General features: G+C 38.4%; 2 protein-coding genes across 3 annotated transcripts; one reads left to right on the top strand and one right to left on the bottom strand.

The window, feature by feature from the left end:
• Positions 1 to 193: 193 nt before the first annotated feature.
• Positions 194 to 8,504, top strand: LOC116305656 (putative E3 ubiquitin-protein ligase UBR7). The gene is made up of 11 exons (XM_031715612.2): positions 194 to 398; positions 786 to 919; positions 1,744 to 1,807; positions 2,744 to 2,839; positions 3,403 to 3,456; positions 4,323 to 4,425; positions 5,217 to 5,383; positions 6,066 to 6,299; positions 6,584 to 6,752; positions 7,644 to 7,705; positions 8,218 to 8,504. The coding sequence occupies exons 1-11, from the start codon at positions 270 to 272 to the stop codon at positions 8,317 to 8,319; spliced, it is 1,314 nt and encodes a 437-aa protein (XP_031571472.1). The 5' UTR covers positions 194 to 269; the 3' UTR covers positions 8,320 to 8,504.
• Positions 8,505 to 10,332: 1,828 nt separating this feature from the next.
• LOC116305657 (cathepsin B) lies at positions 10,333 to 15,449 on the bottom strand. Of its 2 annotated transcripts, XM_031715613.2 has the most exons (10): positions 15,206 to 15,441; positions 14,222 to 14,414; positions 13,917 to 13,953; positions 13,065 to 13,212; positions 12,482 to 12,635; positions 12,075 to 12,120; positions 11,522 to 11,621; positions 11,038 to 11,068; positions 10,607 to 10,646; positions 10,333 to 10,523 (listed from the first exon to the last, which is right to left on the bottom strand). In XM_031715613.2, exons 1-10 carry the CDS (start codon positions 15,319 to 15,321, stop codon positions 10,447 to 10,449), a joined length of 942 nt encoding a protein of 313 aa, XP_031571473.1. In that variant the 5' UTR covers positions 15,322 to 15,441; the 3' UTR covers positions 10,333 to 10,446. The 2 variants fall into 2 exon arrangements, with proteins under 2 accessions (XP_031571473.1, XP_088880503.1); XM_089024377.1 differs by lacking the exons at positions 10,333 to 10,523; positions 10,607 to 10,646; positions 11,038 to 11,068 and adding an exon at positions 11,077 to 11,291 and having other exon boundaries at positions 15,206 to 15,449.
• Between the last annotated feature and the right edge of the window lie 831 nt (positions 15,450 to 16,280).

The following is a 16,280-nucleotide window of genomic DNA, read 5'->3' on the forward strand; positions in this document are numbered from 1 at the left end:
CAATACAAAAAATAATATTTATAAGAAGCGATTCAAACGTTTTAAAAAAGGCATTAAAAATTTAAAAAGGTAATATAAATTCGATATCCAAAAAATTAAAAAAAAATTATATGCATATATTTAATTTAATTTTACAAAAACAAAGTTTCTTAATTTTGGCCGCGTTAGTCTGGTACCCATCCCATTTGGCGCCATTTTTTTTCAATAATAACTTTGAAAGAAGGAAGACGAACGAAGACGGTTTCTTTTTATTCAAACTACTTTTCCTAATGGATAAAGGAGAACTAGGAGAAGACGTTGTATCCATGGTAGATGTCCTTCAAGAGGACAATGATTTAGAGGAAGAAGCGAATGCGGTTTTTGGGGATAGTGACGACCAACATTGCACATATCCCAAGGTACATATGTACAGTACTCCGAACCTTCGACCAATTTCTACTTTATTCGACGTTTTCACGTAGACCTTCATTACATCTTTAATCTAAAAATTAATATAAGACATATATGGAATTTTAAAAGTATTTTAAGAAGTTTTTAGATTCTTTCTCATTTATAAACACAGTGAAATACAAATATAAGTTTATTATAATTAGCTATAACTATACTCCTGTCCAGATGCAGAAGGGAAAAATCGGAAGAATAGGAGAAAGAAAGAAAAAGAGAAGAATAGAAAATCAGATAAAAGAGATATATAAATAACAGTATATCAAATATATAACAATAAGTGTCTTGAATATTGGACTCACATAATTTTTAAAATGATCTTTTCTTACTTTTTATTTTAGGGCTACCTAAGTCGACAGGCATTGTATTCGTGCAGTACTTGTATTCCGGCCACCTCAGAACCAGCTGGAGTGTGTCTCGCCTGTAGTCTTACCTGTCATGATGGACATGAGCTGTATGAACTCTACACAAAAAGGTAAATAGTCATGGATGCACATCACCAATTCTTACAGCACCATGACTGGCATAACCTTTTTATTACACCTCCGTTGGTTGGATTAGAATGTTTTCAGTTTTTGTAATATATATATATATATATATTTTTTTTTTTTTGCGAGAAATTATGGGTTATTAGCTCACAGCCCAACCAACCATGCGCCAAATTTGTCTTTCCTCTACTTACCTGAAGCCAATCTTGCTTTGTCAAAAATACCTGTCAGGAATGTTTCTCCAGTAGGTTTTGGGTTTTTTGAGGTACACTCACCAAAATACAGTTGCAGCTGAGGGGGAACCATTGATAATGCATACACTGAATAATAAATAATGGTATTGTATAGATTTGGTCTGAACCCAGGTGAATAAATGTTTATCGAAGTAACGATATTTGTATTATGACCATCTGGGTGGACATGTGTATTGTGTAGTTCCAAAAATTATCCATACCCCCCCTCCCCACGGAGGAATTTTTTTAAGACACCCCTTTACCCCCAGAAAGTCCAATTTTCTTACATACAAACTCTGTAATTTTTGTTCTTTCTCTGATCCCCCCGCCCTTCGGAAATTCCAAATTCCTCTGTGGGGTGGGTATGGATTATCTCTGGAACCACATGTACACATTCTTCACTTGACTCTGAAGATGATTATAGCTCAGGGTGTCGAAATGTCAGTTCCATCTAACAGTCCTTCTCAGGACTACATCCACCAGGATGATCATAATACAATTAATATTGTTATTCGATAAACAAATAATGGTATTTTTTGAAGTTTTGAAATAACTCTTTCTTTAATATGTTTTGTTAGGAATTTCAGATGTGATTGTGGTAACTCAAGATTTAAAGGGATTATGAAGTGTAAGCTTTGTCCTGTGAGTATTTAGCATTGTATCCAATTATTTTAAATGATAATAAGTAATATATACAGTATGAGTGGCCATGATGTATCAGATATACAAACTTGAGGCATAGCCGAGCATTTGTATATCGGATACAACACTGACATGAATACTGTAGATTGCTGGCCAAGAAATCTGGCCAAGAAAATCCGACTTAAAGTTTATGCAAATGAACACAATTTTGTATCAGATTTACATTCTAACACTCTACACAGCTGTGATTTCTGTTGTGTTTTCCTCATTAATTATTAATGAGTTTGACAATAATTATTATAGCGTAGATATAAAAACTTCTTTTTTTGTACTTAAACTAGTGTATAGCAATTACATTATATTGCGTGTTATAATCTAGTGAATAACAGATTGATGATCGAAAAAAACTAGTCAATCTGGATGGGACCACTCTAGGACTAAACTTACTGTGATGCATTTCCCATATCTCCTGTAATTCTTATTGATGGGCTATAGTATCTTTTTCTATCCTAATGAACTTTAAGCAAAAATGAAACAAATAAACAAACTAAATACTGTAAAAATGAATAAATAAAAATTAAGAGAGGGCAGATAAAGGCATTTCTCCTTATTTCTTTCTCTCTACTTCTCTCTTTTTCCATTTCCTAACATCTTCCATAAGGAAGCCCAGAGAAAGGACAGAATGAGAGAAATGTCCAGAGGAGGCAAAACTGAATTCTTCACAAAAAAATATTTGAATGAGTTTGAATTTTTAAGAATGAATTTTTTAAAGGATATAAAATGTCACCTCTCTGCCAAATTAAATGAACCCTTAATTTTAAAACTCCAAAAAGGTTGGCTAGCTACCCAATCCATCTCCCAGGCCTTTGATCTTCCCTTGAAATAAGTGAATCACACCAGATTACATTTGTTGTATATGCTTCAATATTTTTTTAGGACAAGGACAAAACAAACAGTAAAAACAGTTACAATCAGAACTTTAAAGGAGTATATTGCACATGCCATAAGCCATATCCAGATCCTGAGGATGAGGTGAGTATTAATGGTTATGAAGAAAGGACTAAATGGGTCCAAAATGGTCATCAGACAAGCTGTTCTTGCAGTTTTGGAAGCACAGGTGGTGTAGAAGTGAGTGCTCGAGTCTCATCAGTGCGACTCAGGTTTGAGTCGACCCGCCATGCTTGGTGTTGTATGTGAGTAGAGTTTCTAGTTAGTTCTCTCCTGTGCTTTGAGGTTTTTCTCTAGTTTCTCCGGTTTTCCTCCATCCACAATAATCCACTGCTAAATTCCACTTCAATCATGAAATGGGAACCACAAGTTAGTTAGCCACTGGCTATTAAGTGTGTTACCCATGTAAATAAATAAAACAACAACAACAACAACAACAAGGAAGACAAGATTTTACTTACATTTTTCCATGATAAGATTTGTTTTCCAAAGTTCTTATTGTTTCAGGTTAAAGTTAGATCACTGAGAAAAATTTCGCTTTATTTTAACGGTCATTTTTGTGAGCAGTTAGACCATGAAAATGGTAACAACTTAAAAGCCATTTATATAAATCAGTATGATTGACATTTTTCATTGATTTGTTACAGATTGAAGATGAGATGATACAATGCGTGGTGTGTGAGGATTGGTATCATTCACGGGTAAGTGTACATTTCATTTATTTCCAAGAATGATTGAATATGGATTGTTCTTGACTACCATCTGTTTAGACTCTTGACAGTCTCTTGTAAATATTGAAACAAGAGAGACTGTGGACGATTATTTTGGTTCCCAAAGCACGCTGGGTCCAAGTTTTCTGGACCCATAAGTCCTTTCGGTCATTGTACCGTTACAGTCTCTAAGCGTGGAGACGGAACGTATGAGTGAGAGACTGTGGAAGAGTCTACCATCTGTTTTGCTGGGTGTTTTAAATTTGGTAATTTCGCTAGCCAATACAAAAAAATTAATCCTATTCCTACAGTACCATCTGTTTAACCCTTTCACTACTAGAGCGGCCAAAAGCGGCCAACTGAAAAGATATTTTTGCTTTTCAATTACCTGTCCCCTAGGACATTGTGTGGGCTATTGTTTTTTGGATCATTAACCAATCATATTCTATCAACTGCTTTGATGTGTGTTATAAGGTCTCAATATCTACTAAGCATATGTTTTTCATTTTGATAGTGAGAAATAAAAACACCCAAATTATGTTCCAGGAAGAGCTGGCGTTGGACCCTTTTAGCCTGTAGTAGTGAAAGGGTTAATAAAGAAAATTGTTTGCCTTGTTTTTATTTAAAGCTACATTTACCTATAGAGTTGTTTGGCAGCAGCTATAATGTATGGCAAAGCATAATTTTTCTTCTTTGAGAACTGATATGTCCTTAAGCATGTCTACTGTAAAAAACCCCTTTATAAATGCATTGAAACTACAAAAATAAAGTGAGTAAGAAAGTTTAAATCCAGCCAGTGCACAGTGTCTAGGCTCAACTACGTATTAACCAATGATTTGCATTTTATTTTTTTATAGCATCTTGGATCTTTACCACCAGCTGAGGGGGATTTTCAGGAAATGATCTGTGACGCATGCATGGAAAGATGTCCATTTCTGCAGGCTTATCTGTCTCTCTCAGGTATGTGTTTGAATTTGCCAAGTCCAAGTTTGAAAAACTGATTCTGAATAAACTCTTTGACTCCTACTTATGCTTGAAAACCCTCGTAAAAACCCACCTTATTCAAAAAGTTCCAGCTTCAATAATTTTGAGCAAGTTGGCCTGAATTTAAACTCTTAACAGTCCCAGCTCTTTTCTATCCTAACTCATTGAAGTCGGTTTTTCCCCTGCCTTGAACACATTTCCTCTCCTGTCATGCTGATTAACCTCTGGGCTGATTTAAATGAGAGCATGTTTGTGACTGGCTCACACTACAGATTTGGAATTTAGCATGTTTATGGAGGGAGGAAAACACGAAAAACTGGAGAAATACCCCCAAATTGAGGGAGAGACCTAACCAACTCAACTCACAATTGAAGCTGAGTCCAGGAACCAAACCAGAGGTCTTAGAGGTGATAGGCCAGTGCACTACCATAACACCTACCTCCCTTGATCCCCAAAGAATGAGGGCCACAGGTGAGGTCCAGTTATGAGTAAATTTTGACAAACGTCATGGTCCTGAAGCAGTGACACAAGAGGCATGAACTAGCGACAGAAGACAGACTGCTGCTAATGAATTACTGACAATGAGGCCCTTTAAGGGGAAAATTCCGAAACCAACTTGTGAACATTCCAAAATTGTGACATAGGAATTGTTAAATTCAGAAGGAGGATTAGAGTTAGATTACTCCCCTAATAGGAGTCACAAGTAATGTGTTGGTCATTGGTAGTAACTACTGTACTACTCTTATGTGTATGATTATTTTTTACAGCACCAAGCCAAACAGGTCTTGGACCAAGCCAGCAAGTAATAACAAAGGAAGAAAAAGATTTCACAGTTGATGTTGTCAAAAGTGAAAAGACAGAGAGTACAAAGGCAGAGGCAGAAAGTGAAGCAAATGATGTGAAAACACGAGATAATCAAACATCATGTGGAAAGGTGAGATGATAATAGACATGAATTCATTTCTTTGCTACGAGCTGATGGAGACAACAGTTGCGACAGATAAATTGGGCAAATAACAGTACTAGTACGTAAAGGTACCAACCAATTTATTTGATTGTTAGTAGTCTATTGTTCGATTTCAAATTAAATAAATAATAAATAATGGATTAATAGTGGATTCCAGAGTGGCTCTCCTTCCACTGGAATTGGAATTTAGAAGTTTATTTTTATTGATTTATTCATTCATTCATTCATTCATTCATCCATCCATTCATCCATTCATTCATTCATTCATTCATTTATTTATTCATTTATTTATTCATTTATTTATTTATTTATATATTTATTTATTTCATGATTCACCCAAGGAGGGAGGAAAACTGGAGAACCCGGAAAATCCTCGAAGCACAGGAGAGAACCAACAAACAACTCTACTCACATGCGACACTAAGCACAGCAGGACTCGAACCCGTGTTGCAAGAAGCGAGCGCTTTCACCGCTACGCCACCCGTGCTTATTGATAAGAAGGAATGAAAGATGAATAAGTGAATGCGAATAAATGATAAATGCTTTTCACATGCTGTATATGAGAGACTAGTCAGCCCAGAACATTAGCTATTCAAAATTGGTCACCATATTGATTTGGTGTATAGTAAATCTTTTATTTGTGTTTTAGGAAGCCGAGTCAAAGCAAACTGTATCTTCATTGTCATCAAGTGATGAAACTAAGAAGCAAGTCAATGGAGAAGAGGATGAGTCTAAGAAAGATGCTGTAAAGAATGAACAAAGAGCTGCAGAATGTGACTGTAAATTATTTCAGTTGCAAGCCAGCATCACTGAAATCAGAAGTGCTGCTTCTTTCTGGAATACTGGTTGGCGATGTCAGTTATGTACTTGTAACAGCTGTAAGGTAGATAAAATCTCTGGGCTGATCTAAATCAGGCTACAGCTAACTCAAAGGTCAAATTGGATTAAGCTTGCTAGGTTTTATAGAGAGTGAAGGGGGGGGGGGGGGGGAGAGACTGGAAACAAATTAGATGCCATCTTGAAAATATGTCCCCCAAAACAGTACCACAATGCACTGCAGTACCAATGTGACCCAGTTTTGTCCTCAACCTTGAAATGGCTAATTAGAGGAATGGAAAAATTGAACATAAAAAAATGTAAATCTTTCATTATGGATATCTTTTTAAGGACCTGTACAGTTCACTTGGTGTGTCTTTCTTGATGGATGAACAAGACACCATAGTGGCTTATGAAGAAAGAGGAAAGCAAGCACAAGCATCAAAGATGACATCATATGAAAGTGGCATGCAGGCACTGGAGGGTATGGGAAGAATAAACCAAGTGGAAGCAATCCATGGTAAATATACCTTGTACATTCTTGATGTTGGTATGCACTGGTAAAGGTATGGTAGGTTGTTAGTAGGGTGTTGGTGGGTTGTCAGTAGGGTGTTGATAGGCTGTCAGTAGGGTGTTGGTGGGTTGTCAGTAGTGTGTTGGTGGGTTGTCAGTAGGGTGTTGGTGGGTTGTCAGTAGTGTGTTGGTGGGTTGTCAGTAGGGTGTTGGTAGGTGGTCAGTAGGATGTTGATAGTCTGTCAGTAGTGTGTTGGTGGGTTGTCAGTAGTGTGTTGGTGGGTTGTTAGTAGGGTGTTGGTGGGTTGTCAGTAGGGTGTTGGCGGGTGGTCAGTAGGGTGTTGATAGGTGGTCAGTAGGGTGTTGGTGGGTTGTCAGTAGGGTATTAGTGGGTTGTCAGTAGGGTGTTGATAGGTGGTCAGTAGGGTGTTGGTGGGTTGTCAGTAGGGTGTTGGTGGGTTGTCAGTAGGGTGTTGGTGGGTTGTCAGTAGGGTACGTGTTGGTGGGTTGTCAGTAGGGTACGTGTTGGTGGGTTGTCAGTAGGGTGTTGGTGGGTTGTCAGTAGGGTGTTGGTGGGTTGTCAGTAGGGTGTTGGTGGGTTGTCAGTGTGGTGTTGGTAGGTGGTCAGTAGGGTGTTGGTGGGTTGTCAGTAGGGTGTTAGTGTGTTATCAGTAGGGTACGTGTTGGTTGGTGGTCAGTAGGGTGTTGGTAGGTGATCAGTAAGGTGTTGGTAGGTGGTTAATAAGGAAGAAGCACCCCTCCCCTAGATCCACCACCTCTGTGCCCTGACTTTGATAAGCCCAAAGGTTGTTTTAGGTTATCTATAAAATCTGAAGGTTCATTTGGATACTACTTGTGTTGAATTAACACTAAAACAAATAAATTTTCAACTCTTCAGGATATAATGACATGAAGAATGAACTTACTGATTACCTGAGGGAGTTTGCTGATCAAGGAAAGGTACTAAGCTTTTCTTAGTCCCTTTTATTCATCTCTTTATTTTATTTTTTCCATAACAGTGCTTCTTAAAGAGAACATTAATTGCGAATTAAAATAGAGTTAAATAGGCTACTTGCATTATAGCATCATTGATTTACTACCACTACCACAGTCTCTTATACACTTTCTTTTGTTCAGTTAATTAGCACCAATTGTCTTACTATTCTCATGAGGGAATGCAAATTTGAATAAGAAAGAAAATTCGCAAAGCATTTTGGTAGCTGTAGTAAAATGACGCCATCATGCAAACGGTCTATTACTACATGTACAATAAAAAATCAGATAGATAGACAACTACCCATTTATTTAATCCCTTTTCTCTATTTTAAGTCCCTGTTTTAGGTCGTTAAGTATGAGGATATCAGCCTCTCAATTATTATTGGATTCAGTTAAATCAGAGCCACCCTATGGAAGCAATACTCAAATCCCATTTATTTAATCCCTTTTCTCTTACTTTTTCGTCTATGTTTTAGGTGGTTACGTCTGAAGATATCAAGAGCTTCTTCGATTCAATGCAGTCAAGAAAGAGACAGCGAACAGGCTCAGCAAGTACTATACAATACCAGTGCAAATAGTGACTACACTAGAGATAACAGAACTGTTGATAAGATACGTATACTGCACCTTTGAATAAAAAAAGGGATTTCAACGAGGCCATCAACATGAGGTAGGGTGATCCTACTGCAGTGGTGGTTCCAGGAGTGGTCTGCTGGTTCCATGGAACCCCCAACATGTTCTTTACAGTATAATGAAATTACCCCCCCCCCCCCCCCCACCTTGTGAAACCAATCTTACCAGCTTTTTCTGCATGGCGGACATTTTGGAACCCCTATTTTAAAATCCTGGATCCACCACTGTACTGTTAGGGCAAACTCGTCTCAAGAAAACGAAGGACTTCCTTGCACCAGGACCACCGTACCTTGTAAACGGCCTCTCAAAGAACTAAAAAGGGATTCTGATTTCTTCCTAGCCTACCTTTTGCAAATTTTTCACAAAATTGACAAATATCTTGAGCCACTGTAGACCAGATTTAAGAAATCGTTATGAAAAGCAAGTGAGTAGTGAGGGTAGGGCGAGCAGAGTGCCCCCCCCCCCCCCCCCAAAAAAAGAATTTGACTACAAATCATATATACTTAATTTCGAGTTAGGCTTTGCTCAACCCTAGTCTCGATGGTATGCAATTATGTTTCTTTTATTAAGGTCCATTGTATAGTAAATGTACGTACTACGAAACAATACAAGTGGATTAAAATCCTACGGGTTGTCTTTTAATTGGCTGACTATTTTTAAATACAACCGAGGCTAAGGCTGAGCGAACTCGAAACTGGAGTATTTCCCTTTTCGCCCTGTTTTGTTGGGCTTCCTATGGATTTGGCGGGAATTTTCGCGCCAAAATACGTGTGCATGATCTCCAACTCTGGTTCTCTCTTTACGCCACTGATGAAAAGCTGAACATTTGTCTTCCCAGCAGTATAAAAAAAGGGAAAAAAAGATATATATAATACTAGATATTTAGCATAGGTTTACTTAATTTCAGAAGCACCAAAAATGTTGTTAATTAAGAGATGCTATTTGTTAAATGTTTCGTTTGTGCAAGAAAAAGTGCTGAAAGCTTTCAGTTTTTTCAGCGAAAACGTCTTTTTTACCAGTCTCCTTAAGAATGCGCTCAGTTGTCATCGCGCCAATATAGGTTTTGTTGGATTGGATCTTGGAAGGCATGGACTGTGATCTGGGTGGCTCTAACTTCCTGCCTTCCGGGGTGTTATTGAGTGTATTTTCGTTCTTCTAAGCCAAGGAAGTTTTCCCATCATTTTTGTACGAATTTTTGACAAGCAAAGAGAAAAGATGACCGGATTGACAAAAGATTGAATGTGAACGAGAAGGACAAAGACATGATGGATTACCATGGTAACATCATTCTTCCATTCCTTTCCTTTTGCAAAGATTATGACATTTATGAACAAGACCGAGAAGCTCTGGGAACGAGACTGCCCCATAGTTCTGTCATTCTATTAAGTCGAACATGCGCAGTAAGAATGACAGGATTTTAGGGATGAGAGTAAAACCGCGCGGGAATCCCTCGATCGATGCGAGATGCGCCGTAAGTAGGCAGCATCCTTGAGATGACTGTCAACTTTTGAAAATGGAGCTACTACGTACATTACTACAAGCATGTTTGCTAATTCTAACATGCTCTTTCTTGCTAGCGTAATCATTATCCTTTAATTTAAGGACACTGCATTCTGATTGGCTGCGCGAGCGGGCGGTATTTTCTATCTCTTATCGCGGCCCGGTAGTATCCTGGGATAACGGATTGCTAAACAAGTTAAAAAGTAAATGTAAAAAAAAAGGTTATTTACCTTCCTAAAGTGGGTCCGAATATTGACAAACTGTGTTCTCGGCCCGTTGAATATTTTCAACACGTCGGGCACGCTTTTTCCCTATCCGGACCTCCTGGCCGGTAAATAATATTTGTGTACGGTGTGTTTTGGAGACCTTTAGAATTACGTGATAAAAACACATTGCTTCAATCCCATGCCCTCACGCGATAATTTTGACGGCGACCATAACATTTCGGAATCAAACTATTAAGATGGTGCTTTGGTTGTTAATATATAAAAAAACAAAGTTTATAAAAAATACAATTCGGACTAAAAAAATACAATTCAGCTTTAAAAAACTGTGCAAATAGTTTGCAACTATTAAAGTAATGCTTGGCCAGCTGTAACTCCATCTTCGATTCCACACTCGTCAGCCCCACGACGAATCTTGAAATAACCTGCAACAATAACAGTATTTTCTTAAAATAGAAGAAAACAAAGAAAAGAAGCTATCTCCGAAGAAGGAAGGAAACAAACCTACCTTGCAATCCCCAGGTTGTACCCCAAGAATTTGCACAAAGCTGGAAAGTAAAAAAAGCGATGTATAGACTTAGTCACTTAGAAATATCAAGCGATTGATGAACATAACATGAAAAATTTATCATCATGCAGAAAAATCTATAGATAATACACCCAAATGCATGTGGTTGTACGCGGGAAGTCATGAGAAAAATTGTCTTTCTACCACGTGTATTTACAAATTTTATTAGCCAAGCTTTCGCACAACTAGGTAATACGTTCACACAAGATATCAGCCAATCATTGAGAAGCAAGATTGTCTGTGGCGTATCGAGAGTACAAGAGTTGGAGGGGCAAGGGGGAGAGGTCATCATCCTCGCTTCGCACCTGAAGATAGCGAACAAAGTGTACATAACAAATGCTTTAACTCGTAAAGATGATCCAGTTACTAACCCAGTATGGAACACCATTCTCTGTACCCCATCTAAAAAGATAAAATAAATTAACACGAGCATTTTGTCATGTAAACACCACCAACGTGACCATCAACCACCATCATCACATGGAGGCGATGATGGAGGTCCGATGATGGATAATGATAATAATAAATATTTATAACAGCAATAGTTACCCTGAATAAAATCACATGGAAGTGATGATGATGACTGTCGATCATGATGATGACTTGATTACGATGATGATGATGACTGTGGATCATGATGATGAATGATATGACTATTGATTACGATGATGATGACTGTCGATCATGATGAGGGCTGTCGATCACGATGATGAATGATGACTGTCGATGATGATGATGACTGTCGATGATGACTGTCAATCATGATAACTGATGATGATTGATGATGACTGTCAATCATGATAACTGATAATGATGATTGATGATGACTGTCAATCATGATACATTTATACCTACCCAATAACCTTGATGGCATGCCCTCCAGCTTGCGTGCCGGTGGTGTGGGTGTAGACTCCCGACTTGTAGGCAAAGAAATCTTGATAAACCGTAAAATCAGCTACAAAAGAAAGAAAGCAACATAAGTACACACATACAAACACCTTGTACTTCAAGGGTGGTCGTATAAAAGCGGTCGGCCGGTTCATTAAGGTTAATCTTAATAGATTTTAGATGTTTCCTGCGGGGGCGTAGCCAGGACTTTCCGACAGCTGCGCTGTATGGTTTCAATGCGTAACAAAGATGGGTACAGGAGGAACTGTTATGTGTGGGTGTGGCGACACCACAAGTTTCTGTTGCACGAATAGAACTGCTTTCTACTTGTGCAACCGAAACTTGTATAGCGAACAAGTTTCAGGTAAAAGTTTCAACGCGTAATCGTGATTTTGCTTTTTTTATTTTGTGCTATTGTGTGGGGGGACCTCGTTCAAACCTACGACCCACCACTACCCCCCCTCACCCCACCCCACCCCAGCCTTGGATCCACCTAAAATCAAAGCAGAATCACAGATACCTTCAACTGGTCCATAGGTCATGATCTCCGTTTGCATCGCAGGCACCTAAAATAAAAGTAACAAAAATGAACATTTTGACACTGAAACGATGACCCTGAGAAAATGAGTCTAATCAAGTCCGAGTTTCAATTGGTTAATCGGGAAGTCAGGATGGCGTGGTGGTAAAACCCTCGCCTTTCACCTCTGAGGGGTTGGAATTTCAACCACGCCATGTGAGCTGATTTGGTTGGCCGTTTTCTTTCTGACTCCGATTGCGGGGTCATACATGGATTATATAGCGGCTGCCAGAGGCGCCTCCACATGCCTTCAGTTCGACCCAGTTGAGCTGCGCCACTGCTGTACTTTGCTGTGGTGTTTAGCGATGACAAGTTTTTTTTTGACAAGTTTAATACAGCTTTTTACTTACGTTCCTAGCTGGGATTCCGTAAGCATTCTTGGCGTGATAGAACCTGGGTACCTCAGCAGTACTACCACTAGGGCACTCTGTGATGGAACTTCCATTCAGTCTGCACTGATACTGCTCGGCGTAGTAGGGACCGTAGCATCCCTTTGTTAGGAGACTGCAAGGGAAACAAATGAGATGAGTCAAGAAAAGAACTGGACATACACTTCCAGGCGCGATAGACATGGCGCGTAAATAACTTAGTGGCCTGGCTATGTGATAATTCCATGAAAATAGTCTCCTTCACAGTTCCCTGCGCCATCTTGAAAGGTAGCCGTGCCTTTGCCTCGAAGCGAGACGAACGGTGAGCTTGCAATGATGGATCAAGACATAATTGTCCAAGGTGTTAAAAAAAGGGCTCTATTATTGCAAGCTAACCGTTCGTCTCGCTTCGATGCAAAAGCACGGCTACCTTTCAAGATGGCGCAGGGAACTGTGAAGGAGACTATTTGCACTAAATGTAGAAGTTCGTCAAATCAGCGAAAAAAAGTCCCTAATGACTTAACTATTCCGGGGAGGGGAGGGGAGCGGAGGGAGCTTATCTTACCCAGTCTTGACCATATAGTTCCATGCCTTGATTGGCCAGCCTCCATTGCATCCACTGTTATCAGTATCACAGTCGACCAATTGTTGAGCAGACAAAACCACATCGATTCTGTTCTGACTGGCGATAGCAAAACGATCTGAGAGAGTTTCTGAGGATAAAAAGGAACAAAAGGCCAGGCGTGAAAAATGGTTGTGTTTACTTGAACTGCATTTGAGAGACGTGTACCAGTACTGCGCATGCTCGACACAGTAATGCAAATAATATACATTAATAGCTCTCTTTCGTTATGTTTGGAAGCGTATCCGGAAGCCATGCATGGATTTGATTCCTATATCAGCAGGGACTCAGCTTGTGACAAATAATAAATTATTGCTACAGCTGTAGATTCAGTTTCTGATCACGGAATTGGCGACACATCGATTCCTTCTTTCAGACTCACGAAAACAGCTTTTGTTTTGGGTTATTTTCCCTTTCGCGAAAAATTTCAACTTCGATATTAATTTTCAGGCGTTCTGCAGAGCACAAATTGTGAAAACTTTCTTTTCGATACAGGTTTCGTTCAGCGTTACGCCACGTTGTCGGTGTTTAATAATGGTATATTCAAATATGCAAACAGGGAAGCAAACAAAGAAGCAAGCAAACAAACAAGGAAGCAAACACTACAAACAAGAAAGCAAATACACAAACAAGGAAGCAAACAAGCACGCAAGGAAGCAAGCAAACAGACAAGGAAGCAAGCAAACGAGAAAGCAAGCAAACAAGATAGCAAATACACAAACAAGGAAGCAAACAAGCACACAAGGAAGCAAGCAAACAAACAAGGAACAAGCAAACCAATAAAAATGTATCTACCTGATGCTCCAAAAGCCCAACAACTGCCGCACTGACCCTACAAAAAAATGAAATATCGTGTTAATAAAATGAGATCCCCCTCCCCCTTGAGTGACAGAGTCTGATTATTTAAATATGACCTCCTCCAGGCCCAGCCAAATATGCACCGCCCGCATCCCCCTCCCCGGTAAAAACTGAACGCTCGCAAACATGAAGGGGGGGAGGGGGAGGGGGGAATTAAAGGGGAGTTTGTGAAGAAGAGGGGATACCAGGGGACGCGAAGCCATGTTAATTCAATTAATTTAATTAGTTTCGGTGTAGCGTACCTGGTTTCTAATCGGTCGTATCGAGCCTGGCCATCGCTGACGTGAATCAAAAGTATCAGGAATGTTCTCCACTATTTCGACTCGTCTTTCTTGAGGTGGGTTTTCTCGTGGCCATCCACCTTTACTGCCCAGCATCAAAGAAGCTTTCTCCAGAGTCAAATTCGCGAACTGTGGGTAGATAGTTGCTTCCCAACTGAAAAAGATTTTTAAAAAACTAAATCACTTAATAAGTTTTCATATGCTTTCAGTTCGACCCCGTTGAGCTGCGCCACTGTTTTTATCACATAAAGGACCATTTATTTCTTAAGGAGGTGTGTGGGCCAGTACCTTCGGCTTCAGAGGTTCTAGTTCGCTTCTTGTATGAACGAGCAACTTCCATTCAAGACAGCAAACGCCGGAGCGAGAATAAATATCCCCAAATTTCAGTAAAGAGAAAGGGAGGGGGCAGTAAAATATATGCAAGATAGAGAGAAGATAACTTGAATTAAAAACTAATAAGTTCGTAATGTCCTTTTGACATTTTTCCAAATTACTACGAGACGGGAACTACGAGACCGGAAATTGCCACTCTATGTTGTTACTCAATCTTTTCCAGATGATTAATCCGTGAACCAAAATAGCATTTCCCTATATGTATATATTAACCACTAGTAGTAACGATCCGTGACAAACTTTTCCTTTTTCTTTTTTATAGAAATAAACGTAATGTACTGAAAGCATTTGGTAGTTACGTTTGTTTTCTGTGGTTTCTCGTTTCATAATCAGTCCAACGTTTGAAAATTCAACACAAGCTACTTCTATAATATAGTATTTAACATTATATTTATTCATAATTCTAAAAACTAGATTACCAAATGATTAGGATGATTGACTTAGTTGGATCTTAATATTCGACCATTTAAGCCTCTACAATTAAGATGATCTTTTTTTAATGACTATCGTAAGAAAAATGTCACAATAAAAATCTCGTATGCAAATACTTACCCTACATTTAAAATATTCACTTTCTGCACAATATCTTCTGAAATTACCATTTCCTGTTTGTCAGAGTAACATTTGACTACAAGGAGAAGAGCTATCACGAACGATACTCTCAACATGTTTTCAGTTTAGGTTCACAAAAAGCGAAAAAAGTTCTGAACGAGTTCAGCGAAGGGCTTCTGAAACAGAATGACAAACGAAGAGCATTGGGGGAGTTTATTAGTAAGCTTCCTGAACTCGTGATTTAACAACTGATTGTCTTATGGTTAAAAGGCATGTCATATGATTTGACTAGAAAAATATAATTACCATTTTGTCGTTGACAGATCAGCAATGTTTCGATGATCAGAGGAAATAGTGTAATGTACTGGACTGGAGTTGGAAACAAATTTTTTAGTGTATGTGTTTACAAAATTCGGTAAACGTGCAGAATTTGTCGTTATAATTATAGTTAAAAAATATATTAGATTGCACGCACTAGAGAGACCACAGTAAATCCGTGAAACACTAATTACTAAATAGTAAAAAATAGTGCTAGTTAAACAATAGAAAACAATGGAATTTGCATGAAATTGTTCTATTTAGTATTACTAAAGTTTCACGGATTTACTGTGGTCACTCTAAACCCGTGAAACAAATACTAACTTTTAGTACTAAATGGTGATAAATAAACAATAGAAAACAAAGGATTCAGAATGAAAAAGTACTAATCAGTACTAATTAATGTTCACAGATTTAGTGCATGCACTCTAATAAGATAACTATCTATTACTTTTTGGCATGTTTCTTTTAACTTGATTGGTATCCCCTTGATTGTCTCAAGGGCATTTCATATTATTTGGCAAGAAAAATAAAATTGCCATTGTTGTTGACAGATCAGCAGCATGTTTCCATCATCAAAGGAAATACTGGAATAGACTGGAATTGGAAAAAATGGCATTTTTACAAAATTTGGTAAAAGTGCAGAATTTGTCTTTATAATACATACATAAAAACATTATTAAGATAACTATATAATATGATAACAATAAAAACATAAAACAACTGTTTATTTATACTTTTTTGCATGTTTCTTTTA

This window comes from Actinia tenebrosa, unplaced genomic scaffold (genome assembly GCF_029948245.1).
Source record: "Actinia tenebrosa isolate PJP-AT-01 unplaced genomic scaffold, QUT_ActTen_1.0 PGA_scaffold8__29_contigs__length_14323225, whole genome shotgun sequence".
Classification (NCBI taxonomy): Eukaryota; Metazoa; Cnidaria; class Anthozoa; order Actiniaria; family Actiniidae; genus Actinia; species Actinia tenebrosa.

What these genes read in the sequence shown, in the direction of transcription:
- LOC116305656 (XM_031715612.2), top strand. Translation starts at nt 270, where the DNA reads ATGGATAAAGGAGAACTAGGAGAAGACGTTGTATCCATGGTAGATGTC. An exon ending in TATGAACTCTACACAAAAAG is followed by an intron (nt 920 to 1,743) that starts GTAAATAGTCAT and finishes ATGTTTTGTTAG; the next exon opens with GAATTTCAGATGTGATTGTG. An exon ending in GGCTTATCTGTCTCTCTCAG is followed by an intron (nt 4,426 to 5,216) that starts GTATGTGTTTGA and finishes TATTTTTTACAG; the next exon opens with CACCAAGCCAAACAGGTCTT.
- LOC116305657 (XM_089024377.1), bottom strand. Translation starts at nt 15,321, where the DNA reads ATGTTGAGAGTATCGTTCGTGATAGCTCTTCTCCTTGTAGTCAAATGT. An exon ending in AACTATATGGTCAAGACTGG is followed by an intron (nt 12,636 to 13,064) that starts GTAAGATAAGCT and finishes TTTCCCTTGCAG; the next exon opens with TCTCCTAACAAAGGGATGCT. An exon ending in GACCTATGGACCAGTTGAAG is followed by an intron (nt 11,622 to 12,074) that starts GTATCTGTGATT and finishes TTTCTTTTGTAG; the next exon opens with CTGATTTTACGGTTTATCAA.